This window comes from Lissotriton helveticus, chromosome 10 (assembly GCF_964261635.1).
Source record: "Lissotriton helveticus chromosome 10, aLisHel1.1, whole genome shotgun sequence".
In the NCBI taxonomy this organism is placed as follows: Eukaryota; Metazoa; Chordata; class Amphibia; order Caudata; family Salamandridae; genus Lissotriton; species Lissotriton helveticus.
In genome coordinates, this window is record NC_136071.1 from 808,041,620 (window position 1) to 808,069,267 (window position 27,648).

Below are 27,648 nucleotides of genomic sequence, written 5' to 3' on the forward strand. Positions count from 1 at the left end.
GGATTGCCCAGAGAGAGAAATGGTCAATTTACCTGCTTTTTCTGACCTCATCCCAGATGCAGTTAAACATTCCTATGTTAAGAAGTGGGTTTTAGGGCTAGCACCTGTGTTATACTGCAACCATGTGAGTGTCCTGTATCAATTATATGAGATGCAACTCCAGTTGGAAGGGGACGTACAAAGATACATTAATGTTCTCTTTTGGAAGAATTTGTCATTCGGCTATGATATTCTATTAGCTGAAAAGGATTGGCCACCTGAATTTGTGATGGATTGCCCAGAGAGAGAAATGGTAATTTTTCCTGCTTTCTCTGATCTCCTCCCAGATGCAGTTAAACATTCATAAAGTTAAGAAGTGGACTTTAGCGCTAGCACCTGTGTTATACTGCAACCATGTGCGGGGGGATGATGGCTCCCCTTATCATGCTATACTAGTGAAGTCAACCCCACAACCTCAAAGACAATACCCCATTAAACATGAGCCTAAAAAACAAGTTAGAGAACTGTTCACACAACTTGAATACCAAGGTGTAATACAAAGTTCCACCTTCTCTATGATTAATCTTTTGTTCCGGTATGAAACCTGAACATTCATATTGTCTAGTATTAGAGTAAAGACACCTGAACACAGCTACATATACATTCGCTATACAGAACGCGCATGGCTCAGAACTAATGCACAACATAGTGCAGAAGAAATACAAAACAACTCTAGACATCTAGAATGGATTTTCTGCCAAAATATAGTGCCTGAAAGCAGGTATTTTACCTCATTTACTCACAGGTAATGGGGAGGTAGACCACCCAATCGAGGTTTGGTAGATCCACTTGCCTTAGGCAAGACAAGGTATAATGCACTAAGTAGAAGTACACTATACTACAGTACTTGTATGAAATCACATGGTTTTCTGTAATCAGCAAAACTGTTCATCTTATCCAGCATTCTTATAAAGTTAATCACATTATTTTGTTTCCTTCTAGTATTGCGTATCTCTTTGGATATGCATACGTAATGGAGCGAAAGGGTTCCAGATCTGTACAACAATTTCCTTGGTGGGGGGGATCAGGGTTGTCATGTTCTGAGGTTGCACATTCATTTGTTACCCTGTAAGGTGAGGGGTACAGATGGTGCACTGTGAGCTAGCAGGTCTGCAGACCAACATATCCTGGGGGGTGCTCACAATCAGTCTCGCACAAATCCAATATATATGTTGTCCAACAAACATACAGTTTTACTTCAGAAAGTATAAGCCATACAACACCAGCTCATCTTACACCTCTGCCTCGAAGATATCGGTTGTATCAATGGATGTGCCGAAGTTACAGAAAGCTCCACCAGACAGGTGTGGATCTCTAAACATGACAGGTAGTTCTCCACTGAGGTGCAGAGGCCAGATTCCCCAGTTGCCTCTCCAGCTGGCAAGTTGCTCACCAAATGTTAAATGAGGCCAAGATCTTTTACCTATGTCTGCAAATTTATGTGGCTATATAACTGGCTTCCAAACTGCCAGCATTCTGATAAGCTTGGGATTAAGCCATTTGCTTCCTAATGCAAGGTGTACATGGTCTATGGCCTTATAGCAAGGAATACACCTCCAATGTCATGTAACCATCTCTTGTTGGCTTGTAATTACTATTGCATGTGTTGAAAGGTAACATACTTGTCAACATGCTGCTTGAGTGTGTTGCGGATATGCCATACTGCCTTGATCATGGAAAGTTTTGATATTGCAGGAGATTCTCCTTTGACTGTATGCAGGGGGCAGAGGAGTAATGGTGAATACCATATTGTTTTCATCTCAGCAGACTTGGATTCATATGTTTTCTTTGTAGATTCTTTATTATCTTTCATGGAATTGTAAAGAGTGTTTTTTGGTGTTTCCCAACACCTGAAGAGTAGTAGCTATCAGAGTTTACATAGTATGACAGCACATGCATTTTCCATACACACTGTTTTTCCAGTGTAAACAAAGATTATCACAGAGACAAACAATATTTCAGCAGTGACCTCTCTACTGGAGCACACAAATACATGACACAATATCTTTGCTATTATGATGTGCAGGAGAACAGGTAAATTTAGAGAGTAGCTGATGTAGGAAATTCTTTGTATTATATAGAACAGTTCACTGAAGAACAAATCAAATGATTTCACGAATTATTCAATTCATTGTTATTTCTTCCTTCATTAAACACATCTCAATTCATGTAGATTGCAATGCAGTTATTGCACACAGAAGTCAATTATTTTTTTGTCAAATACATCAGACCTTTAAAGGTAAAACCTGTAAGTGCTCCGCCATTGGTAAATGTGCGTCAGTTAACAAATGAACAATAAAAACAGTTTCCAAAAGAAGAAAGCTCATCAAACGTAAATGCCAGATCCAAGCTTTATGAAATGTGCAGCTAATTGCTAAATATATAACTTCAAAGCCATCATGATTGAAACAAATCCAGTGGGGGAGGGCCAGCGTTAATCTATGACATAGGAGAACGTGGTTGACTTAATTAATATGAGCGTTCAACAATTGGCATCCATTGATTAATTAGTTCATTAAATGGGGACCGTCTTGTTACTGGGCTCGCATCGACATGACTCGATCCCAGGAATTCCAAAGAATCCTCAGGACTAGGAACTGGGAAACCTTGTGCGTATGCTCAATGTTTGCCTGCCAGCAAGGGAACCTGTCTATACATCATGTAAAACATCAATGTTGAACAAATCGGCATCAGTAAAGAGCAGTTGTTTATTGCTGCTTAGCTCCTTCCTGCAACCAATCAATGGGAACTGCTTGAGTGTCCTTTTATTCCCTTGACTTGCTAGATCATTTGATTTGTTTTTCCGTGATCTGTACTGTATAATATAACAAATTTTCAAGGTGAGGTGCTCACTGTGTATACATATTTGACTGTGGTCCAACCTCACATGTGTAATGACCCACTCTCTAATGTGCCGGAAAACAGCAGCATTATAAATAGTCTCCTGTGAGGCAGCTCTTCTGGTTTGGGAAGAGATAGAGAGCCAGAGTGGGACAGCAAGACAAAAGTGTATGATCCTACCAAATTTACGAAGATGTTTCTCCTGATTAATGTGACAAATTGCAGTATTGGTTGAGTAGGGTGAACCACAAAAGTCACCAAATTAACCTGTGCTTAACTTTCTCGTAGCTCAGCACAAAAGTAGTCAGGCTTAACGTAGAGGGAACGTGTCAAGTATTTATGCAGCACACTAAGAATAGTGGAGAAGTGTGGCTCACTGCTTAGAGGAGGCAGACCTGGAAGCAGAGGTCAGCCCGGGACCAGGGTTCAATTCCTGGCTCGGCGGGGTCTTGAGTCCTAAAATGTCCATGGACTCGACAATTCTCGCTCTGGTGCCTCCTCAATTCACGGGTTCACGCTCTGCGACTCTGAGCAATAGCTTGCTTAATCTCCACAACGGCCCCTCGCGGTGGGATGACTGGCTTTCACCTTGCGGATAACCTGCCGGGGTTATCTCACAGGGGACTACCAGGACGGGTTCCCTAAGCAAGTGCTTAGAAACCGCTCGGTGATTTGCGCTATATAAATTCCTGTACATTCCTGTACTAACAGTAATAGTCTGAAAACACAACACCAGAAAAACTCCACACCAATTAAAAAATAGAGTAAATATAAATAAATGATTTGACAACAAAAATTATTCTGTAGGACCAGAGTTCTGCAATTTAAAATGTTAAGGTAAAAACCAGCACCTAAAAGATCAAAGCACCAACCGTGGACATCTAGTCACACGAGACCGAGTCAAAGTCGAAAAATTTGGCGACTGCAATGAGGCGCGAGTCAAATACAAGAAGTGGCTTGGACCTGATTGGTGCTTACTTTCAGACTAAGAAGAAATTTCAAGAAAAATGTTCTGAGACTTTAGAAGATCACCAGTGCAAGGCTGCAGGTGGTTTCCCGGGAGAAGGCGTCGGTGTTGGGGAGCCACTGGACAAGGTCACTGAAAATATTTCCAAATTCGGACGTGGTCTTTTTTTGAAAGTCAAAAATCTCCAGCCAGATGAAGCTAGAGGCTGTAGCCAATGAGGACTGCACAGGGCTGAATACTCCTTCTGACAAGGACGGCTGAACAGGATCTGTAGCTGGGGAGAAGAATGTAGCAGGAACCACAGCAAAGTCAGACCAACTGGCATTGCACGAGCAGGTGGGTCCTGGTCTCCTCTCGGTTCTCAGAGTAAATTTTAGCCAAACAATTTTCCAAGTCTCAAGTTTTGGATTTTGGCTATCTGGACACCTTTAACATCGCTCAATGGGTCCAGGACTGGGGAGGCCTCACCTGGAGGATTGGGACTCAGTCAGGCCGGGCCCAGGTGAGGATATAAGGTGGTTGGAGCCATTTCTGTCTCTAAGGTTCTGATCAGGAGGCCAGCCAACTAGCCCTTGTAGTCATTCTGGTAGCCCTGGATTCAAGCAGTGGAACAGGGCTCAAGCATTCGGGCAGGCCTTTGAGGGTTCAAGACAGGCTACAGGCATCAGAGCAGTCTGTCCAGGTGAAGCAACAATGTCCTCTGAAGTACACAGCATCAAGCAGTCCTCTGTGAGTCCATAGATAGGTCTAGAAAGAGAACTGAAGAGTGGGTCTGAGGGTCATATTTTTATATCTGGTGCGTTCTTTGAAGTAGGAGAAGTTTCTGCAGAATTCCATTTGAAGGGCTTTGAGTTCATGTCTCCTCTGCCCTGGCTCCAGTTCGTCTGCATGCACGATGAGGTACTGTGTGGCTATCTAGGAAGAATAAACAAAGTCCGAATGGCAACAGCACCCAGTTATGTGACCCAGGACCTGGCAGCAGGCACAAAAATGCTAGGGCAGGAAAATGCCAAGTTTCTAAGAATGCAAAATACACTCAGATGATGGATGTCATGCAGAGCAAATCAAACATTCACCCCCAGTCAAGAGATCTGGGTTAAATCCATTGTTTTTTTGCTCACCCCAGTTTAGACCCAGCCCTACGCAAATAAGTCTTGACCCTGTACCTCTTGAAAACAGTCCAACAATAAGTCAAGAGATCTGGGTTAAATCCATTGTTCTTTTGCTCACCCCAGTTTAGACCCAGCCCTATGCAAATCAGTCTTGCTCCTGTACCTTTTCAAAATAGTCCAATATTCCAGTGGCAAAGTGAGCCCAGGACCCACGTCTGGGCATACCCAGCGCACTTAGGGCGAGAAAACAAAAGACAAATGCTCTCCATGCCACTGGACTCAAGCTAGCCTGGCTTAAGAGGGGTGAAACCCCAAAACCTGTCCTAGGATGCTTGTTTTAAGTACAGAGAGGACCTGGCCTGGCAGTGCGGGCTGGACTGTTCCCATAGGAAGCAGGGTCAAGAGTGATTTGCATATGGCGGGGTTCAAACTGGAATGGCATGGAGAAAAGAACTATGGATTTACGCGCAGATCTCTGTTTGTTCTGCAATCTGTCCATCAGTTGTTCTCTTTGCAACTTTCTAAGAATGCCATTTTCAAAATTGTACCTTAAGATGTAACTTTACCATTAAAGGAGGATTTTAAATTACATGAAATATGTTGCCAATTAAAAATGAGCACCTATTAAATGTAATAAGGCAACTCAATGTTAACCTATGTGAGAGATATGTCTCACAGTAGTAAAAAACAAATATTTTAGTTTTTCACTCTCAGTACATATAAAACTTAAAAGTACACATCCAACCTTTTAATTATAATGCACCCTGCCCCTTGCCTATGGCCTACCTTAGGGGTGGCTTATATGTAACAAAATGGGATCTTGAGGCTTGGCAAGGTTTTTTTTTGCCAAGTCAAATTGGCAGTATAAAACTACAGTCAGGCTGCAGTAGCAAACCTGGGAAACGTTTTAAGCGGCTACTTTAGTGGGTGGCATAGTAAGTGCTGCAAGCCCACAAGTTGCATTTAATTTGCGAGTCCCAGTTAGATGGTATGCCACTTTACAAGTAACTTGTAAGTAAATTAAATATGCCAATCAGGTGAAGGTCAATTTTACCATATTCTAGGGATTGAGAACTTTGGCCCTGACTTATACACCCAAACACAAGCTGTGCACACTGTTTGGCCATGCACAGCATGGGGTTGGATGCAGTTGGTATTACATTTTGCTTCCTTTTATTTCTGGATCTGCAGATCTTTTTCTGGACCTGAGAATTTACACGAGGGGCCGCACTGAGATCTGAGGTTTGGCCCAAAACAAAAAATTGGCCAATTTGTTGCCCACCAGGGGTCCCTAAAGGACCTCTTAAAGAATCCTATGAAGTCAGGATAACTGTATCCTGACCCCTTATGTGTTTTGTGCTCTCATTTTCCTACCTCCCCACTGCAACAAACAAAATGGAGACTACAACATTTCTGTGAGATTGCAGACAGCTAATCACAATCTTTCTTTGGTGCACAGATCCGCTGGTCCACTGTAAGGATCTGCGTCCCTCTATATATATCTATATTTTTTTGCCCTTTAATATCTCTAAAACTACTGAACAAATTTACACAAAATCACAAAAGGCACAGTTTCTGGCTCAACATCTAACCTTCTACCAAATTTAGTGTAATTCCGGTCAGTGGTTTGGGCTGTAGTCATGTTCAAAATCCCTCTCGAAAAATGCATGGAGAATATGAGTTTTGTGACGCCCTTTTTTCTTGGGTCCCGCTATATGGATCACCCCAAAACTTCCAACAAAGCATCTGTACCATCGAAAGAATACGTTTTGAAAATTAAGCTTTGTGATGATTCATCACACAATGGCTAAACAAAAAACACTCTTCCTATGGAAACCAGGTCCTAACCATTACTACCTACTGGTGACCTCAACTAATTCACAAATAATGATGAGCTCATGCACAGATCTTGAGAGCTCTGGTTGGCTGCCAACACTTCAACCAGCAAGTGTTGGCCACCATCTTGCCCCACAAAAACATGAAAAAAAGAAAATGGGGCAGCGTTCGAATACCCTTACACTGTAGCCCTGGTCCTGGGGTTCCAGTGGAACCCTGCCAGGGCAAAACAACATTGTGAAAAATCATGAATTTGCAGCAATTTAAAAAAAAAAAAAGAATGGCAGGCCCCTGCGCTTGTTTTGATAAGGGGCGCCAAGTGGGCCAGGTCCCGGGGGCATTTTAAAAGAGAGGGGATGCACGGGGCCACCCTTCTGAGGCTCTTTGAGCCCCAAAGAGCACCACCTCACTGGGGCTTTAGTTTAAAAAATGGAGGAGGGCCACATGGACCCCCCTCCTGGGCTTCTTAGAATCCCCGGGACCACCAGCTCCCAGAGGCTTTGTTTACAATAATGGAAGGGGGGGTCACACGGACCCCCCTCCTGGGCTTCTAAAACCCCGCGGGACAGCCAGCTCCATGTGGCAATATAACCAATTTGCAGGGGCTGCACTGACTCCCCAGGCCCTGGGGACCACCACCTCCCTGGGGACAGCCCATCAACACAGAAGAAGGGAGGCCACATGGCCCCCATACTGGAGCCATAGATGGCCTATCGGACTTCCAACTCCTAGGGTTGGTTCTTACTTTATCCCGGGGTTCCCACCCCCAGGACATAGCTGTTTGCTCTGACTTGACGGGAGCTTTGAGAACTCCTGTTACGTCAGAGGAAACATGAACCCTGCTCCCAGCAAGTGAGAGCTGTCATACCACTCCAGCTTGCTGAGAACAGAGTTTTTGCCTGTTTCTCTCTCTGCTGTCAAGTAGGCAGGGAAACGTATCAAAGGATTGCTCTCACATACAGGAAGCCACATGTTTAGCAGCTCGCTGTGTGTAAGAGCAATGTTGGCACCCACAGAAGATGGGGAACTATGATGGACCGCAGGGGCATTCAGGCTCCCTCATGGTCCCCAATGGTGCGGACTGGGTGCCCTGGGTGGCTCCAGGGTACCAAGCATTTGGAAGGGCGGGCGGGGGCATGGGTACCTGGGGCTGAAATTGGGCCGGGAGACTGTGTGAGCCCCCTCCCCCATTGAATTTAGGCCAGGCCATGGTGAATGGAGTCCCCAGTGCCCAAATCAGCCCAGGAAGGGGGCATGCACAGCCTCCTTCACCAATTAAATTAAGGCAAGACCCACATTAAGTCATGGCTGGCCTCAGGTGATGGGGTCCCGAGGTCTGTCTGGCCCTGATGCTCATTGCACAAAAATCAAACTTAAACATTAAGCACTTATACATATAAACATAGCAGGTGCCTCCATTGAAGCTCCTCTTCTGTAAAGGACATATGATCCTAGTTCCCGGGCTTGGCAAAGGCAAAGCAAGTGTGTTTTCTCTGCAATTCCATATTGAAAAACAATCTAAAATTCTTTGTGGAGGTGACTGCATCGTTGATCTATTGGAGTGCAATCTGTATGTGACTGTGACAATTGGGTTCTCTCTTGTCTTTTGATGAGAGCAGAGTTCATGATTCTCCCTTTAAATTGTTACAATTATGCAAATGTGGAAATCACTTGAATGCTTTATGGTTTGGCCCCGCCCACCTTAATAGTATCCAAAGATCTTCCTGCCTTTTGCCAAGATGATGGTCGGCTGACAAGCTGCCCCTCAAGCTCGTTTTCCGCTAACTTAAGTGAGTAGTTCCTGATGCTGAGGAATATGAGGACATCTCCAACAAGCAAAGAAGGTCTGGAGATTAACCTTTTTGTAGTCTCGTCGTTTTCTCTATCGCAGGATTCATGTTATAACTTATCACATATTTCTGGATAAAGATGCACCAGGAACAATCACATTGCCAAAATGCGCACAAGATCACTGATGGCCTTTCCTCATGCTCCATTACTTGGATGTAGAGTAGAATATATACTGGACATTTACCAAAGGAGGTAGCACTTAGTAATTAACCAGTATAAAGAATTCTACTTAGGTAGCTTATTTATGCAAAAGTGTGGACTCTAGTTGTGGCCGCCTTGACCTTGACATGCAGCCGCCCTGGTGAACAGCTGCACCAGCTGCTGTTTAGTTACTGAGTACTAATATTCAGATTTTTTTTTTTAAATAAACCAGCAAGTATTTATTAACCTGCAAATAATTGCTTGCCCGTTTATTTAACATGTTTTTAGACCGCTTTACACGATCCCTGATCCACCCAGACCCCCTACTCTCCCCCGCTGGCCTCAGTGCGGCCCTCGGTCACACCACAGACCGTACTTTGTGTACCCTGGGAAAATGTTTGTGAGTACCCATGCTCTAGATAAAGAAGCCCTGTTACATACTAATGCCCCACTATGGACAGTATTTACCTGTATCAAACTCCTGACTGTTACTGAACCTACTTTGAGAAAGGAAGTGGATATAAGTAGAAAAGGGGATACTATGTACTCTGTGAAGAGAGTTTACTCTGTACCACACAATTTGCGGACAGTGAAACTCTAATGAAAAATACACCACATAGAATTGAAACTTATCTACGAAGAATCAATCAATCAATCAATCAATCAATCAAGCATTTACAAAGCGCGCTACATACCCGCGAGGGTCTCAAGGTGCTGGGGGGGGGGGGGGGGGGGCTGCTACTAATCGAAGTGCCAGGTCTTGAGAAGTCTTCTGAAGGCCAGCAGGTACTGGGTCTGTCATAGGCTGGCAGGGAGATCGTTCCAGGTCTTGGCGGCGAGGTAGGAGAAGGATCTGCCGCCGGCGGTGGTTTTCCGGATACGGGGAACTGTGATGAGGGCGAGGGTGGCAGAGCGGAGGTTGCGGGTGGGGATGTGGAAGCTGAGTCGGTTGTTGAGGTATGATGGTCCTGTGTTGTGTAGCGCTTTGTGTGCATGGATGAGGAGTTTGAAGGTGATCCTCTTGTTGACTGGGAGCCAGTGCAGGCCTCTCAGGTGGGGTGCGATGTGGCTGCGTCGGGGGACTTCGAGGATCAGTCGTGCTGAGGCATTCTGGATTCGTTGTAGCCGTCTTAGGAGCTTGGCTGTAGAGGGCGTTTCCGTAGTCGAGTCTGTTGATGATGAGGGCCTGGGTGACGGTTTTTCTTGTGTTGGCAGGGATCCACTTGAAAATCCTGTGGAGCATTCGGAGGGTGTTGAAGCAGGACGCGGAGACGGCATTGACTTGCTTGGTCATGGATAGGGAGGAGTCGAGTATGAAGCCCAGGTTGCGTGCGTGGTCGGTGGGTTCTGGGGGTGTGCCTAGCGATGTGGGCCACCAGGATTCATCCCAGGCTGATTGAGTGGGTCCGAGGATGAGGACCTCCGTTTTGTCTGAATTCAGCTTCAGTCTGCTGTCCTTCATCCAGTCGGCGACGGCCTTTATTCCTCTGTGGAGGTTGGCTTTGGCGGTGATGGTTCTTCGGTGAGGGATATGATCAGCTGGGAAGAATAGCGTACACTCTGTGCAAAACCTGTCCAAACAGCATCTATTCAATTAAAATACCCAAGTTCTTAAGATGCTAAAGATCCTCCTACCTTTGACTTTCATACTGAGGTAAAAACTTTACAGATAGGCCCATCTTCTGAAGCAAAACAAACACATGTACATATGTTAGTACCTGTTGCACACAGTCTTATATGTTAAGTAGAAATTGTCATGCTGATATAATTCTGTCTAATAACTCAAGGCTGCTTACAATACTTATTATATAGTATGTAGAATTGTTGCTCTGCTGGGAACTTTTTCTGCAGTACCAAAAACTTGTGTGGACATAATGAACAGAAGTCATCAACTGTCACCTGCGCACAGCGCTACTCTTCAGTGGAAATATTTATAACGTGTTCAATACCTCTGCACACCTATGATGCATTAGTAGTACATGCTTTTTGTAAATACACCCATTAGCTGCACCCAGGCTGTAATAAAATAGGTAGAAAAGTAATTTGGTAATTGCCCTCCACTATGTAAACTATAAAACAAACCAGCACACTCATTGGATGATGTCATTAGTGATGTCATCAATGATGTAATTTGAGATGTGATAAATGATTTCATAGAACATGTCATGAGTAATGTAATATGTGAGAACATATACAGTGCATGGCGGGCGTAAGGTATAGTTATCGCTGCTAACTATAACTGTTGAAATTCACTGAAATAATACAAAGCTTAAAAGTGATGTTATAGTTAGATATGGCAATAATATCTCCACATATTAAAAAACCATAGAAATTTACTGAAAACCAGAGGTCAAAGTGACGTAATAGTTAGGTGAAAATGTCAGTTATAACATAACACTTCATACTAAAAACATATACTGGAATTTGCCAATTATAGTCAACTGAAGTTACTGTAGCTTGTGCCATTAAGTAAATATAAGTCCTACACTTGCTATGCACTGCTTATACTCACATATATTACATTGATCATAAAATGTGCAAAAACGGCATTGAGGCCATTATTGATGACATCACAAATGACATGATTTACGACAACACTGTGCATGGCGGGGGCACTCTCAAACTCACTGTCAATCTCTGTCTTTCTTATCGTGTTTGTGTACTAAAATTGTAAGCTTTTTTCTTTGATTGCTATGACCAAAAGCAAAAAGTACAGACATTTTGAATAGAAGCAGTTACAGTAGCTAGTTTCTAAGTCAGATATAAATACATACTAACCTTCTATTTGTGTTCCATTGTATATTATACAGTGAATAATCTTGTAAAACTGTTTCACTTACCCAGGCTAAGAAATGGTGCATATGCAACAGAGATCACATATGGCACTCCACAAAACATCAGCAGCCCAAAACTTGCCACAGTTGCCAACCCAGATGAAATCACACCAAGCATTGCTACACCTGCTTTGTTCCTCACGCAGTCAAATCTGGAACAAATGTGAACATGTCTACTGTTAGTTGTGTAAAATAAGGTTAACTTAATTAACAAACAAATCACATAGAATGTGCAGATTTTCTTGGGTTGTATGCAAGCAAGTATCATGGATAACAAGCTTCACTGACGCTCTCAATTTTTGGGCAGCTGCGCAACAACAGTAACAATTGTGGACTCTGGATGACCGAAACAGGACTGAGGTTTATTTTCTACGCTATGTGACAGTTACGTTGTAGCCGTGTTTTCCTGAGGCACTGGTGGCCTTAGTGAGATGCACTGCAATCTGGAGGATGCTGCCAGTGGTTCTCTGGGACCAGGTAGTGATATCAAATCAAAGTGACTCCATGACCAGACCCAAAGCAGTGGTGAAACGTTTGACAGCGTGGCATGGGCTCAGGTGGCTGGCTGGCGGTGCAGCTCAGGAAGAACACTGAGCATTCAGATCTCCTTGGACAAGTTAGTGCTTCAGCATGCAGAACACCATCTTCCCCCTTTTCCATTTCAAATGCCCCCAAAACGGGGGTGGGGACTTTAGGTCAGGAATGCTTCTGAGTTGAGGTTCAGCTGTGTATGTGGTCCCAGATCTGGCTGCTTAATGCAGTTTGAAATACCACGAGTCATTCGATTTTGTGCCACCTTGTCTTGTTTGAACCGTTTTATAATATTGATGTGCTAATGATTAATTGCGCAAACTGACAAAAACACGTTTTTAATCTTCTTGTATGAATGAGAGAGAGATTGATGGACATGAATGTGAGAGTATGAATATTTCAAATCATTTTTGGGCAAAAATTAGATAAATATTTGTTGTATATTTGTTAAATATATCTGTTGCTTTGGTTCTTTCTGCCCATCATTTCATTACTATCAATCTCTATTGTCATGTATAGTTGGTTGCCTTAAATATGTACACTGCTTAATACACGTGACATGCTGGACGAATGGTGCGTTAGGCTGGTTTGTCATTTCTGCTAAGGAGCTGAGGAGATCCATGGAGGCACAGGTGTTACTGTTAAAGCTTCAAAGGTCCATATGTTGGCATGAGCTAGGCTGATGTGTGACACATCAGCTCACGGTTGTTATAAACGAGCTAAACTATGTGTTATTGCTGCAGCCTCTCCTGCATCCCCTATGAATGCTCTAGGACTATCTTGTCTTGGCCTACGTGAGACAGTGGTGTTGGAAATAAAGTGATCACAGTGTCCCTGGAACTTTGATGCACACTTCAGGTGACTGCACCCTCCCCTCCTCTGTATTCAGAATGTTGGTGGTCTTGGTGCTGCTTGTGAACCCACCCCACTCCGCATACCTTCAATTATGCACGATGGATGTGAGCACAATTGCACTCAGCACCTGTTGACACAGTGTAGTAGGGTTCACTGGGTTGCACTGGGAAATACTCCAGGAACTGTGGCATCTGTACGGACATCACCAATAGTCACCCACAGAGGAAACCATGAATGAGGACACACATCATCATGGCGTGCGATTTACACCTGGCCACACACCAGGTAATACTCTCTAGACGGCCACTGTCCTATCAGAGATGTCTATGGTCCACACATCGTCATCAACACACATGACAGATAATACATGGCCCTACACATGGCCATCCGCACACATATGACAAATGACACATGGTCCTAAACATGGCCATCGGCTCCATACATATGACAAATGATATAATGGCACCTTTCAAGAACCCTAAATAGATTGCTTTGATGGTGGTGGATTGCCAGTGCACCATAGCTACTTAAATAAACCCATGGACAAATAGCATCACACATGCTGAAAGGATTATAGAGTCCACAGCCACAACATGTATTATTCTGTCTAGAAGATGCTGACTTCAGATTTAATCCTGTGATCCATCCAGACAAACACTATGATCACACATCCAGGACATGGGATTGTCCTTCTATTGCTGTAATGGTGTGGGACAAATAGCTGTAACGTTGCAAAAGGGACATGTTGGCTTAAATTGTCCCATTAGTTGACAAACACATAGAAGGGCCCTGATCAAGTGATTCAGTGGAACCACCAGGCCTTATACTTCAACTGAAATGATCTTCAAACCTATCAACAAAACTATATCAACACTTCCTCTGAAGATTGTGAAAGTGGACAATTTATTGTGTTTTTTTATTTCTTCTATATCGCACTCTACTATGTGTAAAAAGACCTGTGGAAATGGAAAGTCTCCAGTTACATTAAACATCTCAGGTTTAACTAACCATTTTATGTTAATTTAAACAAATTAATTGCAGATTTATTGACAGTTTCTGTACAGCTTCTTTCTAGCAAAGCTGGGAATATGCTTACTGGTCTGAAATAAACGTTGCATTTTACAATATAATAGCAGTGTGTAAATAATTAGGTAATAATCATTTGTATGCAAATGAAAGTTTATGAAAGCAGAGAGGTGGATGTCTGGTGAGGACCAATAGCAGCCTAATTAATGGAACTAAGGGAAGGTAAGGGTGGTAAGTAGTAAAATGATCGAGGGCTTGGAGAAGATTGTAGAATTGGGAGAAATTGGGTTGTTCGTTGAGGGGAGAGTGAGCCCTTCTCAAGCAATAGCCACAATCCTTGTCAGGGTGAACTACACAAGTCAATAAATGTACCAGTACTTAACCCTCTGGTATCTTGGCACAAAAGCGTCATGCATAAGTAAGAGGCAATGTGTACATTATTTATGCAGCACACAAACATTAATACATTAAAAACACAACATAAGAAAAATCACACACATGTTTAGAAAAATAGAGCAAATGTCTATAAATAATTTAACACCAGAATGTCAAAAAACCAATCAGTAGAACTGGAGAGTTTACATTTTAAAGGTTCTAGGAAAGTATAGGGCCTAAAAGAACAAAGTACCACTTGTGGTTATCTGATCATGCCAGAACGGGTGAAAGTGCAAGCCAACCACAATGGAGCATGGGTAGGATACAGGGACCAGGTTAGTCCTGCTAAAAAAGTTGCCATCTAAAATTTGGGGCAAAGAGTTTATTTATTTATTTATTTATCTGTTCATGGTGGAAGAGGCTGTGAGAAGCAGCGAGAGCGTTGCAGAAGGTTCTCACTGAAGCATGACAAGCAGACCAGGCATCATGGACAGTCATTGCTGGAGATTTTCATTGGTGGTCACCATGAGCTGTTGATGCTGTAACAAAAAATGCAGTTCTCTTGTTGCTGGTTGTCACTGGTCAGGGTCATCAGAGTTTTGCTTTGGTGGTAGGCGTGGATGGGAAGATCTTGGCACAAACTGCCTATTCGCCATTGTATAGATCCCAATACTGCAGGATTTCTCCTGTTCTTCAAGGAGGACCTAACCTGATGCCACAAAAAGAGTCCAGGACCAGAGAGGCACCTCTTGGGGATCAGGAACTCACTCTAGCAGAAGCCAGCAGGGCTCAGGAAGGTCCAGGCAGGTCCAGTTGCAGAAGGTCAGCTAGGCAATCGCAGAGAAGCCTCTGAAGCTTGTTGTGTAATTGTAAGCTGAAAATAATGGGAGGTCAGTTCAGTTGGCCCTTGGAGTCACTTCAGCCTGGCATGAAGGGTGCAGGTTCAGTCTCCATTCTCAGACAGAACGGCAGCCTCAGGCAACAGGGTAGTCCTCCGGCAGTAGGGCAGTCCTTCTTCTGTAGTATCTACAGGTCTAGAAGTGTATTGATAAGTTGGTCTCAGGGTCCCATAGTTATACCTAGTGTACCCTTGAAGTAGGAGAAGCTTCTGGAGTTTTGCTCCTACAGAGGTGTTGAGAATTTGCTGCTTCTTGCCTCGTCCCAGTTTGTCTGGGGGCAAAATAGGGAAGCACAAAGTCCTTTGTGTGCAAGCTGGGCTAGTGCCTTTGAAGTGTAGCAGAAAAGCTCCACTCCCACCCCCATCAAGCCAGGGTGGTGCATGCTGCCACACCCAAACCCTATAATGTGATAGTGTCTAGGAGGAATAAACCAAGGCCAACTGCCAACTTCGCCTAGTAATGTGACCCAGGAATAGGCCACATGCACCAAATGGTGAGAACAAGAATATACTAACTTTCTAAAAGTTGCCTTTTCAGAATTGTGATTTAAAATTTAACTTTCCCATTTAAATTGCTAAACAGGATATTCTTACCTGCTCCCAATCAAACGTTATCACTTATTAAGTATAATAAAGTAACCCAATGTTATCCTACAAGAAAGGTAGGCCTGTCAATAGTGAAAAACGATTTTTAGAGTTTTTCATTACCAGGACATGTAAAACTTAAAAGTGCATGTCAATATTTTAAATATAACAAATCCTGCTCTCTGGGCTGTTTAGGGCCTACCCTAAGGGTGACTTCTACGTATTAAAAAGCAAGGTTAAGGCCTGGAAAAATGGCAGTTTAAACTGCACACACAGGCTACAATGGCAGACCTCAGGCAGCTGTTAAGGGGCTACTTAGATAGGCGGCCCAATATATGCTGCAGGCCCAATAGTAGCATTTCATCTACCAGTCCTGAGTGTATGGTATACCACTTTACTAGGGACTTACAAGTACATTAAATAAGCCAATTTGACCCTGTTTACAGATGTGAGCACAAATACTTTAGCACTGGCTAACAGTGTTAAGGTTAGAAGATTCCTAGAGTCAACAAAAATGAATTCAGCAAAACAGGAGGAGTGAAGGCAAACCATTTGGGGGAAAACCATGCCAAAGATGTCAGGTCTGACATGCCGTCCAAAGCTGCAGGTGATGAGAACTACCCACCCTCACAGAAGTTCTCATCACTAAGGTGGAAGAACCTTTAAAGACTATCAGCATTAGTGTCTACAGTTAGAGGGAAGTGTTCTACCATAAAGTTTGTTCTCTGTGGGGAGTTGGACCACCCCCATAATTTGGGTTTCTCACCCCACATTTGCATGAGCCATCTGAGGAGCCTGTAGTCTGTCTGAACCCGGAAGTAAGTCACCAAACAGGTATAGTTTCAGCTTCTTCAGTGCCCAGGCCACAGCAAATGATTCTCGCTCAATAGCACTCCACCTCTTGTGCTGGTAAAGGCTACAGATTGATCTAGGCCTTCCTCCTGAACTGTGCTAATACAGCCACTATGCCATGCTCTGAAGCATCTGTATGCAGTATGAACTCCAAAGTCAGGAGCCTTAAAACACAGGTGTCATGCACATGGCCTCCTTTAGGATGTCAAAGGCTTTCTGGGAGGCTTCTGTCCAGATGGTAAGTTATGTTATGTTAAAACAGCTTCTATAGCGCACAAAACACCTCTGAAGAGGTATCTCTGTGCTAACGATAAACACAGGCAAAACCTAGCGCAGAGTTTTAAAATAAGACGGTTTTGGGCAGTTTTCTGAAGTTGATGTAATCGGGACAGATGCAAATATGATAGGGCAAGACATTCCAATAGCACGGGGCCAGGTAAAAGAAAGACCAGCCCCTGCATCTTGTCAAACAGACATGAGGAACGATAAGCAGGCTGGGCTTTAACCTTGAAGGGCAGATCCCTGACTGGACAGTAGTAGTTTAGTTTCTGATGTAGGTAACTAGACCGTTTTCTGTTAATGACTTGTACGCAAAGCAAACATTTAAAAAAAAAATTTGTTTTCTTGATAGCTGTGGAACCAGTAGGAAGATTACACACAAGTCGCGCAGCAGTATTTTAGACAACTTTTAGTTTGGACTTTAAGGTCTCATTAGATGATGCAAGTACAGCATTGCCTAGTCCAATTTGCTAATAATCAAAGCCTGAACAAGGGTTTTCCTGACACAGAGAGGAAGATAGGAAAAAGCTTTCTTTAACAGACGCATCATGTTGAAACAACTGCCACTGGTGGCTACAACCTGGTCTTCCATGGACAAATACTGATTTATTTTATGGGCAAGATTCTTCACTTTCTGTTTGAGTATAGACGCAGGAAATAATTCTGTAGACCATCATTCTGAGACCTAAAGTTACTGTGCCTTTTCAAATAGCATGATGGTCTTAGTTTTCTCGTTATTTAATTGCAGACAGTTAGTGCCATCCAGTATGCAATAGCTTTCATACTATTTGAGAACTGGTCTTTGATCCTGTCCAGGTCATCCTCGATGGAGATAATGAGCTGAGTATGATCAGCGTATGATATATTTAAAATCTAAAGGATCTACGGTGGTAGCTAGAGGAAGCACACAGATGTTAAACAGCGTGTGGCTTAAACATGATCCCTGTGGTACCTCCTTCCGAATTAACATGGCGCAAGACTTGGAGGTGCTCAGCTAAATAATCTGAGATCTATTTCTTAAGAAATCCTCGAACCACTGTAGGGCTGTATCAAACATTCCAATCTAATGCAACATTTGAATCAGCCTTCGTGAGACATAGCATCAAACGCTGCAGATAAATCTAGCAGCACCAGCACAGATGGAATGCCTTTGTCCAGAGAAAGTCTAAGGGAATCAGTCACTGCAACCAGGGCAGTCTCCTTATTAAAGGAGGGTCTGAACTCAGATTGAGATTGGTCCAGTATCTGATTTTCCTCAAGATAGGCTGAAAGTTTGGTATTTATTAAAGCTTCAAGTGACTTGCCCAAGGGCGAGAGTAATGAGATAGGATAATAATTTGCTAGATCTTTAGGATCAACATAGGCCTTCTTTTGTATAGGTACAACTTGAGCTGATTTCCATGCAAGAGGGCTCATCCCATAGTGAACAGATAAATTAAACAATGGCCAGGCAGCATGTGCAATCTGGTGGGAGAGTGAGGCAAACATCCACGGGGTGCATGGATCCAGAGGTGAGCCAGGTTTGGCATTTTTCAAGATTGTTTGGATCTGCCTGATGGAAAAAAATGCAAACTTTTCCATGCTACAACTACAGTTTGGAGGAGGAGCATCAGAGGTACGTGCCTCAACAGCCTGGTCAGCAGAAATGACACATTTCGAATAGATTCGGTTAGTTTCATCTTCAAAGTCCGCCAAGGAGTACATTACTAAGGAAAATTGTTCCAGCACCGGCCATTAATGGCCGGTGTTGGAACAATTTTCCTTAGTAATGTTTTTCTTTTCCCCTTGGTTCCTTGGCCATATTTAGTTTGTTGAGGGGGTCCCATCGTACTTGCTAATAAGTCCGCTAAGGAGTTACATAGAACTTGCGAGCCTAAGGTGGCCTATGAAAAGGCAAGCTGAAGGATTAACAAAATCATTATGAACTTTTAACAATTCTTTAGAGGAATTGCCTGCTTTCTCAACTAGAGTGATAATATATTTGTGTGCCAATTTTATATTCTGGTGACATAACGAGACCACCAGTTTGTGTGCATCTTTAGCATTTTGGTGTTTTGTCTTTCTCCACCTTTTCAACTTTTTACAAGAGGACTTCTCCTGTCTCAATTCCTTGGAAAACCAAGGAGTTCTGGGTCAGGGCAAAGATTTTGGACACGTTTTTAAGGGTGTGATGCTGTTTAATGCCAAATGTAAAGTCTTATTAAATTATGCTGAATCTGTATCCATATATAGATCCTGGGAAGGCATAGAAAACTCAAAATATTTAGAAAAGAACTCAGGGGTCATTGACTACCATTGTCTGAAAATCAGTTTTCGGAATATGGAACTGGATCAGACCTGCCCAGGTGAGAGGAAGTGGGGGCTCACAGTGCAAACCATTGGCGTTAGTAAAAACGAAATCTAGAGTATGGTCAATGGAGTGGTCGGGGTCTTTAATTACCTGGTGTAGTCCCAGCAAGCCCAGACCTGAGAAAAGTTGAGCTAAATCTCTTGGGCTGCTTCTTGATTGTAAGCACAGCTAAGGGGGCAACAATGGTGCCATAGCACGTAACAAACCTTCTATAATACACAGTGCAGCCCAGCTAGGTCTTCACATTGTTCTGGGTTTTGGGAGCCCCCCATGCCATGATAGTCTTTATCTTACCTTGAAGGGGCTACACCGTGCCCTTGCCTACCAGGTGTCTCTGTTACACCACATTACATTGTCCTATCTCGTACTTGCTGGTCTTGATAGTCAGACCTGCCTGTTGCAGAACCTGAAGCACTTCCTAGAAGTGAAACATCCGTTCATCCAGGTTGGCGGCGAAGACAGCTATGTTGCCAAGTAGGTGGCATAGATGCTTCCATCCCAGCCATGACCTTGTTGCCCAACATCTGGAATGTGGTGAGGACATTTTTCAGCCCAAAGAGCATCACTCTAAATTGGAAGTGCCCCTCTAGGTCCAAAAAGGCAGGTCTCTCTTTAGCCTCCTCAATCAGGAGAATCTGCCAGCACCTTGACATTAAGTCAAAGGTATTTAGGAACTTGGCAGCTCATCACCCAATGATGAGCTGATTCGCTTTGGGGATCGGGTGAACATCAGTTTTGGTAACTAATTGAGCCTTATGTAATCCACGCAAAACCTAGGTTCTGGGGTGATGCTTGGTGTGAAGGCTTTGGGTACCAGCACCACTGGGCTAGACCAGGAACTATTGGAGAGCTCAATCACCCCCAATTCTAGCAACTCGCAGACTTTCTTCCACTGGACCTCACCTTGTCAGACAGTTTGTAAATGTTGTTTGTAACATGCATTATGTCTCCTGTATCAATATTGTGTGGCCTAGGGAGGAGAAATAACAGGGAGGCAAACTACTGCAGCAAATTGTGACAGCCATTCTGCAGTTCTGGGGTCAGGGTGGAGGAGAAGCTGACCCCCTACACTATGCCATTATGCTACTTGGAAGATAGGAGGTTGGGATGTTCACTCTTCTCTTCCATCCGATCATCCATGATCAGGAGCATGGTGCCCTCTGATTTCTCGTAGTGTGGTTTGAGGTGATTGACATGGAGTACCCTTAAAGGGTTTGGTAAGGCCTTAGGGCAACCAAGTAGGTGGCATCCCCCTTTTAACCTTCACTTCATATGACCCTTTTCAACGGAGGGCCCTTAGCTCAAGGGACTCGATTACCCACACTTTCTACCAGGGTGGTCTTCTGGCCATACCAGAGTCTCATTACTTTCTGGATGCCCTCCATATTCTCTTTGCCCTTATTCCAGAATTGCGGCATCTGGTTTCGAAGACCCAGCATGTAGCTGACTACAGCCTTGGGGAGGACTTCTTGGGAGCTTGCTCCCATCACCTCTTCACTAAACTGAGAGATCCCCTAACAGGGTGGCCACAGTGGAGCTAAAAGGCGCTAAACCCAAATCCTTTATGTGGTACCTCCCTGTATGCAAACAATAGGCGTGTTAAATGGACGTTCCACTTCCATCTCATTGGCTCAGACAGCTCCATAATCATGCCTTTGAGAGTCATGTTGAATCTCTCAACAAGCCCATTTCTTTGAGGGTGATAGGGTGTGGAGAACCAGTAGGTTACCCCAGACTCATCCCACATACACTTCATGTATGCGGACATATAGTTGGTGCCCCTGTCAAACACCATAACCTTGAGGAACCCCACTCGGGTAAAAATCCCCATTAATGCCCTAACCACTGTAAGTGCAGTTGCAGATCACAGAGGTATGGCCTCAGGGTACTAATGGCATGGTCCGCCAAAACTCAAATAAACCATTTGCCTCTGGCAGTTTAGGGGTCCAGGGGCCCAACAATGTAAATGCCCACCCTTTTAAATGGAGCATCAATGATGGGTAAGGGAACCAAGGGACCCTTTAGGTTTTTCCTTGTCTTTACACTGGCCTGGCAGGTGGGTTATGACTTGTAGAATGTATCTGAGACTGGGCCAATAGAAGTGACTGACAAGCCTGGCAAAGATCTTGTCCTGCCCCAGATGTCGTTCCAGTGGCATATCATAAGCCAGCCCCAATAGGAAGGCCCTATTGCACTGGGGGACTACCATCTCGTGGGTTGCTCCAGGAACAGGAACCTTAGGTTCAGTGTATAGGATGTAATTTTCCCACCACATGAGGTGATCGCCAGAGATGTCACTAGTTGCCTGGGCCTCAGCATGCCACCTCAAGCCATCTAGAGTTGGCCACTCTTTCTGCTCCTTTCTGAATTCTTCCCTAGTGGTCCCTCCCTCAACTTCTGCCCCTTGCCCTTCCACTTCTTGGCAGCGGCCTGGGCCTTTTTTTCCAGGCTCCATGCCTCCTTAATGACCCTCTTGGGCAGCCACGCACCATGTGGCCATGCAGACTCACTCAGGCAATCCTAACATCTCGAGGTGTGACCTGAGCTCCACTTCCTTCTAGACAGTGTCCTCTAGACTGTTGCCTAACAGACAATCTACAAGCATATCTGGGCTCACTGCTACTTTTAGAGAACCTGACACCCTTCCCACACAAAAGGAACCAGAGCCACTGGGTAGTACTCTCACGTTTGTCAGAGATTATGACCTTGTGGAATGTATTGGGTACCACCTACTCTGAGGACACCAGATGACTTGATACCTCACAGTAGTCATGCTGCCTCCTGTGCCCCTCAGAGCCTCCATCCTCTTCCCATATATGGTGACCTCATGCCTGTACTTGGAAGTATTTGAAGGCATACGGGCTTTGAGCACCATCTCCTTGTCACAGAGGGATACTAGGTTACCTCTGCTCTCTCCCCCATGCTAACTGGCTCCACCTCCTTCCTAAAAGCTACACCGGTCAACCCTGGTGTCTATTCACCAGTGGGGGTCTGTGCCCTCTTTTGACATTTGGCATCTCTTTTCTTATGCCTTACTAGTAGTCAAACCTCCCTGCATTCTTGCTGAAGAGCCCATTTCTCTTTTGATCAGGTTGGGACTGGTTACCTTTACCTTGAGAACTGATCTAGGAGCTTGTCAAGGAATCCTTATTTTTAGGTTTTTCTCTCCCATCTTTCCCTTTGGGTGATCACTCCAAGATACTTTACTATGGATCCTGTTGCTGAGCCAGTGGCCTGCTTCCTTACCAAGGTCCCTGGGGTCAGCAAGCTTAATATCTACTAGGTGTTTGGCACAGCTCTGGAAAACAATTGCTGGACATTTGTTCTCTCACAATCAAATGGTACATCCCATTGTAATCATTAACATCACTGCCCTTTACCCATCCAATGCCTTGCAAACGTGATCCACAAAATCCACCCAGGACTACTGTGGAAACTTCTGGCTGTCCCTAAACTTCTGCCAAGCCCATGCTTTCTGATAAGGGTGTCTCCCACATGGGGGGGGGGGGGTTGACTTACCCTGCCTGCCTTTCCTAGGGCCAGCAGGGCATCTCTCCCCTCACTATGCATGAGCCTCCAGAGACTCCGGAGATCCATTCCTCTTCAGGGGCCCTGTGCATCTCTAAGGCAACCTCATAGGCTTCAAACCACTTGTCTATGAAATCACCCACAGCAAAGTTAGGCACCAGATTCTTCGGAATGGGAACTTGTCTCCAGTGGACACTGTAGGTACACTGCAACCATTGTTTCTGAACTCTGTTTATTTGACCCTGATGGCCAGCTCTCTGAGACCTAATTCATGGGATATTCTCCTTTCCTCAGGGGCCCTCTGGGCAGGAGCTTCCTCCAAGGATGACTCCCTCTTGGTAGCAGCCTCCTCAATTGGCAGCCTCCAACTTTCCGTCCTCCAGTTCCTCTGGGGACAGACCATTGGGATACACAATGATCCCTGCCCTGACAGGGAGTGCCTCCTCTTCTGGTTGCAGCAGCTCAGGACCTGCCCACAGGCATTTGTCTTGCTCCTCCCTAGCCTCCTCCTCCTGTGCTGTGTCTAACAATTGGCGGGCCTCTTCATAGTCCCTGAGGGGCCTAGGAGGAGGTCCTTTATGGATATACTTTTGTCTGGTAGCCCCCTTTCCTTGCAGAATCCTCTGAGCTCGGCTGATGTGTAGCTCTCCAGGTTGCTGAGCTCAAACTCCATACTTGCAAGTAGAGTCACAGGCACAGACAGTCAGGTAGAATGAAGTGAATTTGGAGGGAAAAAATGGCCAACTGAGGAGAATTTAGAAATAGATTGAATCTGGTATCAGATTATTTATACTGGGATTTTTGTGGTATATAAATCACTGTATGGCACTGCACAAATCCAAGTACTAGCTCCCACCACTGAGAATCAATGTGTGAAATTGGATTGTTGGTTGAGGGAAGTATGAGCTCTTTTCTATCAACAGCCACAATCCGTGTCACAATAACCCACATAGGCACTAAAGAAACCTATGGTTAACCTTCTGGTAGCTTGGCACAAAAGCAGTCAGGCTTAACTTAGAGTCAAGGTGTAAAGTATTTATCCAGCACACATACATTAATAAAGTGAAAACACAACACAAGATAAATCCCACACCAATTTAGTAAAATAGAGTCAAATGAAATCAATTGTTTGACAACAAAACTCCAATCAGAAGAACCAAACAGATGCAATTTGAAAGGTTTAAGGTAAATATAAGTAAAAAAAACACAAAGCACCCTTAATGGTTATCTGGTAGTGGGAGAACTAGCGAAAGTCACTAGTTCAGGCTGAGCGTGATGTAGTGCGGGTTGGATACAGGGACCAGGTTAGTCCCACTGAAAAGTTATCTTCTAAAGTTTTGCACAAAGAGTTCCATATTCGGTGAAGGGGACCGCAAGGAGCATGGAGACTATCGCGGATGGTTGTCACTGTAGCGCAAAGAGCAGTCTGTGTAGCATGAAGAGCCTGTTGAGCGTTGTGAACGGTCATTGTTGCAGATTCATGTGAACCTGGACTGCTCCTAGTTCAGGTCCTTTGTGGCACCTAAGCAAATCATTTGTGGTGATATTTAGGACACGCAGGATGGGGTTATGGATGTGTTTAAGAAGTTTTATACTTTGCTCTATAAGGAAGAGAGTGCTAGACTTCAGAGTGAGCCTTAGGCTGAGGGCTTTCTTCAGGATATCGATACTCCTAAAGGTACAATAGAGCAGAATGAGGCTCTCTCTGCTCCAATTACTTGGGAGGAGTTGAGCTTGCAATAAAATCCCTAGCCAACGGAAAGGCTGCTGGCCCTGATGCCATTCCCTTAGAATTTTATAGGGCGTTTTCCTTAGAGATCCGTCAGGATATGCTATCAGTCTTTAGGGCAGCGCACGGGGGAGGGCTATACCCGATTCCGGGTGGCAAACCACGGTAGTACTTTTTAAGAAAAGAGACAAATCTGAGCTAAACCCCTAATCTTATCGACCTATCTCACTGATAAATACACACAGTAAAATATATTCAAAAATTCTATCTTCTAGACTTGCGGAGGTTATTACCCTGCTAGTCTCTTTATGTCAGCACTGGTTTATCCCGGGCAGGGATACGGCCGACCACATTCGGTGGGTCTTTGCCCTATTGGATTGGGCTCAGACCACGCAGTCTACCCTCGGAGTGATCCTGTTGGACTCCGAGAAGGCGTTCGATAGGGTCTCCTGGGGGTTCTTATGGGCAGTACTCCGCTGGAAGGGTTTTAACACCGAATTTATTCAGGCCATTCAGGCACTGTATATTTCTCCAGCTGCAACAATTCGCATTTCTAGACAGGAGTCAGGGCCCTTTAACATCAGCAGGGGCACCAGGCAAGGGTTTCGCCCTTGCTCTTCGCTCTGTACATCGAACCCTTTTCTTAGTAAAATAGAAGGGAACTCGGATATTTCGCCGATGAGGGTCAGTGGCGCAGAAAACAAGACGCTGGCCTATGCGGACGACATTTGTGTTTTAACCAGCGATGTCGGTCCTGCATTCGTAGCTTTAAATATTCTTGCCGAACAGTTTGGCCTACTATCAGGTAAATGTTTCTAAAACGCAGGTTATTCAATCAGCCGCCATGTGTCCCTCTGATGTTCCTACCGTTACGGAAGCAGTATATCTGGGGGTCAAAATTACTGCCTCAGTAGCCAATATTCCCGATTTGAATATTCTTCCAGTGGTCGAATCTGTTAATACTAAGCTGGAAAGACTAGACCACTTGTATCTTTCACTATACGGCCATTGTAATGTACTTAAAATGCTGGTCCTTCCAAAGTTTTTGTATTTATTCAGAACTATTCTGCCAGAGCTTTCACAAGTGAGTTTGGTCAGGGCCGAGAGGATTTGTTATAGGTTTCTCTGGGAATACCGTCGGTCACGGAGGGCGGCTAAGTGGATGGGTCTTCCTCGGGATAGTGGGGGCTGGCAGTCCCAAATTTCTTACTATATTATTGGTCAGTGTGGCTCAATGGTTAGAGCGGCAGACCCTGATGCAGAGGTCTAGCCCGGGACCAGGGTTCAATTCCCCGCCTCGCTGGGTCTTAAGCTCAAAATTCCACGGACCTGATAATTCTCGCCTTGGTGCCTATTCCAATCATGGAGTCCCACTCTGCAACTCTGGGCAATAGCTTGCTTAATCTCCACAACGGCCCCCACAATGCTAAGGATGCCTGGCCTCCACCTTGGGGGTGCCCAGGAGTGGACACTCACAGGGAAAGTCAGGATGGGTTCCACAGCGGTATTCGTACAAGCGCCTTGAGACCCTTGCGGGTGAGTAGTGCGCTATACAAGTATCAATTTACATTTACAATTTACATTTAATATTTTGGGTTACTGCCGGTAGGAGATAGAGCAGAGGTTCCGCTCTCCAATAGACCAACTAGCTATGAGATAGGTTTTGGAGAGGCAGCTAAGGGTATATTAATGGGGATACTCAAGCCGAGTTACTTTAAAAAAACAAGGTTTAAAGTCATCGGGTTCGGTTTTCGTTCTGGAGGAAAATCCGCCATAAATGGTCAATTTCGAACAATAATATTTACACGCCCTTTAAAGCTGCTGGTGTCTTGCCTCCTATTTTCCAGGATCAGGTTATTTTTAGATGGCAGCTATTGGGTTTGAAGGATATAGGCGACCTAAGTTCTGGCGGGCAAATGGCTTCCTTTTCCCTTTTAAGGGAAAAGTACCATATAAATACTCACAATTTTTTTAAATATCTCCAGATTAGAAGTTTTATTATCATGATACCCCCACAATGTCTGATAAGGTTACTGTAATTGAATTAGTCAAAAGGAGGGCTAGAATAGGTACAGTTTTTCAGCATCTTTTATCTGGTCTTCCAGACGATCTTGACGTACAGAACATTAAGTGGGAGGGGAAATTTGGTATAACTGGGGTGGATATAAGGCCCGCACTGGAATTAGCAAGCCATGTAATTGTAATTGTAATTGTAATTGTAATTTATATAGCGCATTATCACCAACGGTCTCTAAGCGCTTGCTTTGGGAACCCTTCCTGGTTTTTCCCTGTGAGATAACCCGTACTGGGCACCCCCAAGGTGAAAGCCAGGCATCCCGCCACGGGGGGCCATAGTGGAGATTAAGCAAGCTATTGCCCGGAGTTGCAGAGTGTGAACCCGTGATTCGAGTAGGCACCGAAGCGAGAATGTCTTAGTCTTAGTCTTAGTCTTAGTCTCCGGTAGCTTACAGACTCAAAGCTATATGGCAATGTTTGATTTATACTATACACCGGCAAAGATTGCAAAGTGAAGGGGGTCGGAAGGGTGATTGCTGTGCTAGATGTGGGCTTCAAGCGGCCGATGCTATACACATGTTTTACTCGTGTCCTAATCTGGGGGAATTCCTCCATGAAGTGGAGTGCTTCATAAATACGGTGCTTAATATCCCGGTTGTAATCTCCCCAGAGATAGTGATAATGGGGTGTGAAGGCACTGGGATAGCTGAAAGATCTAGATATGTTGTCGCCTTTTTGTTTGTAGCTACGGCTATGATTCGGTTGTGCATCACATCTCAATAGCTAAGCTCAGAAGCCCCCACCTTTTTTAATTGGAGAGCTAGGATGTTAGCATCGTATAATTTGGAATCCTCAGTGTTTCTACTAAGGGGGAGAAGGAGGCGGGAGTTGACCTCTAAGATATGGGCCCAGCTAGAGGAATGGTCTAATCATTGACTGTCATCATAGAAAAGAGCCCAATCTAATTTCTATGTATTAAGCTTTGCTACAGCCTTTTTTGTTC

General features: G+C 44.4%; 1 protein-coding gene across 1 annotated transcript in view; it reads right to left on the reverse strand.

Annotated features, from left to right (window-relative positions):
- Window positions 1-27,648, reverse strand: part of LOC144784113 (patched domain-containing protein 3-like) — a 160,679-nt gene that overhangs the window by 46,697 nt on the left and 86,334 nt on the right. Inside the window, exon 3 of the mRNA XM_078662794.1 lies at window positions 11,628-11,773. Coding sequence (XP_078518920.1) covers window positions 11,628-11,773 — 146 coding nt within the window. The remainder of the gene's footprint in view (window positions 1-11,627; window positions 11,774-27,648) is intronic.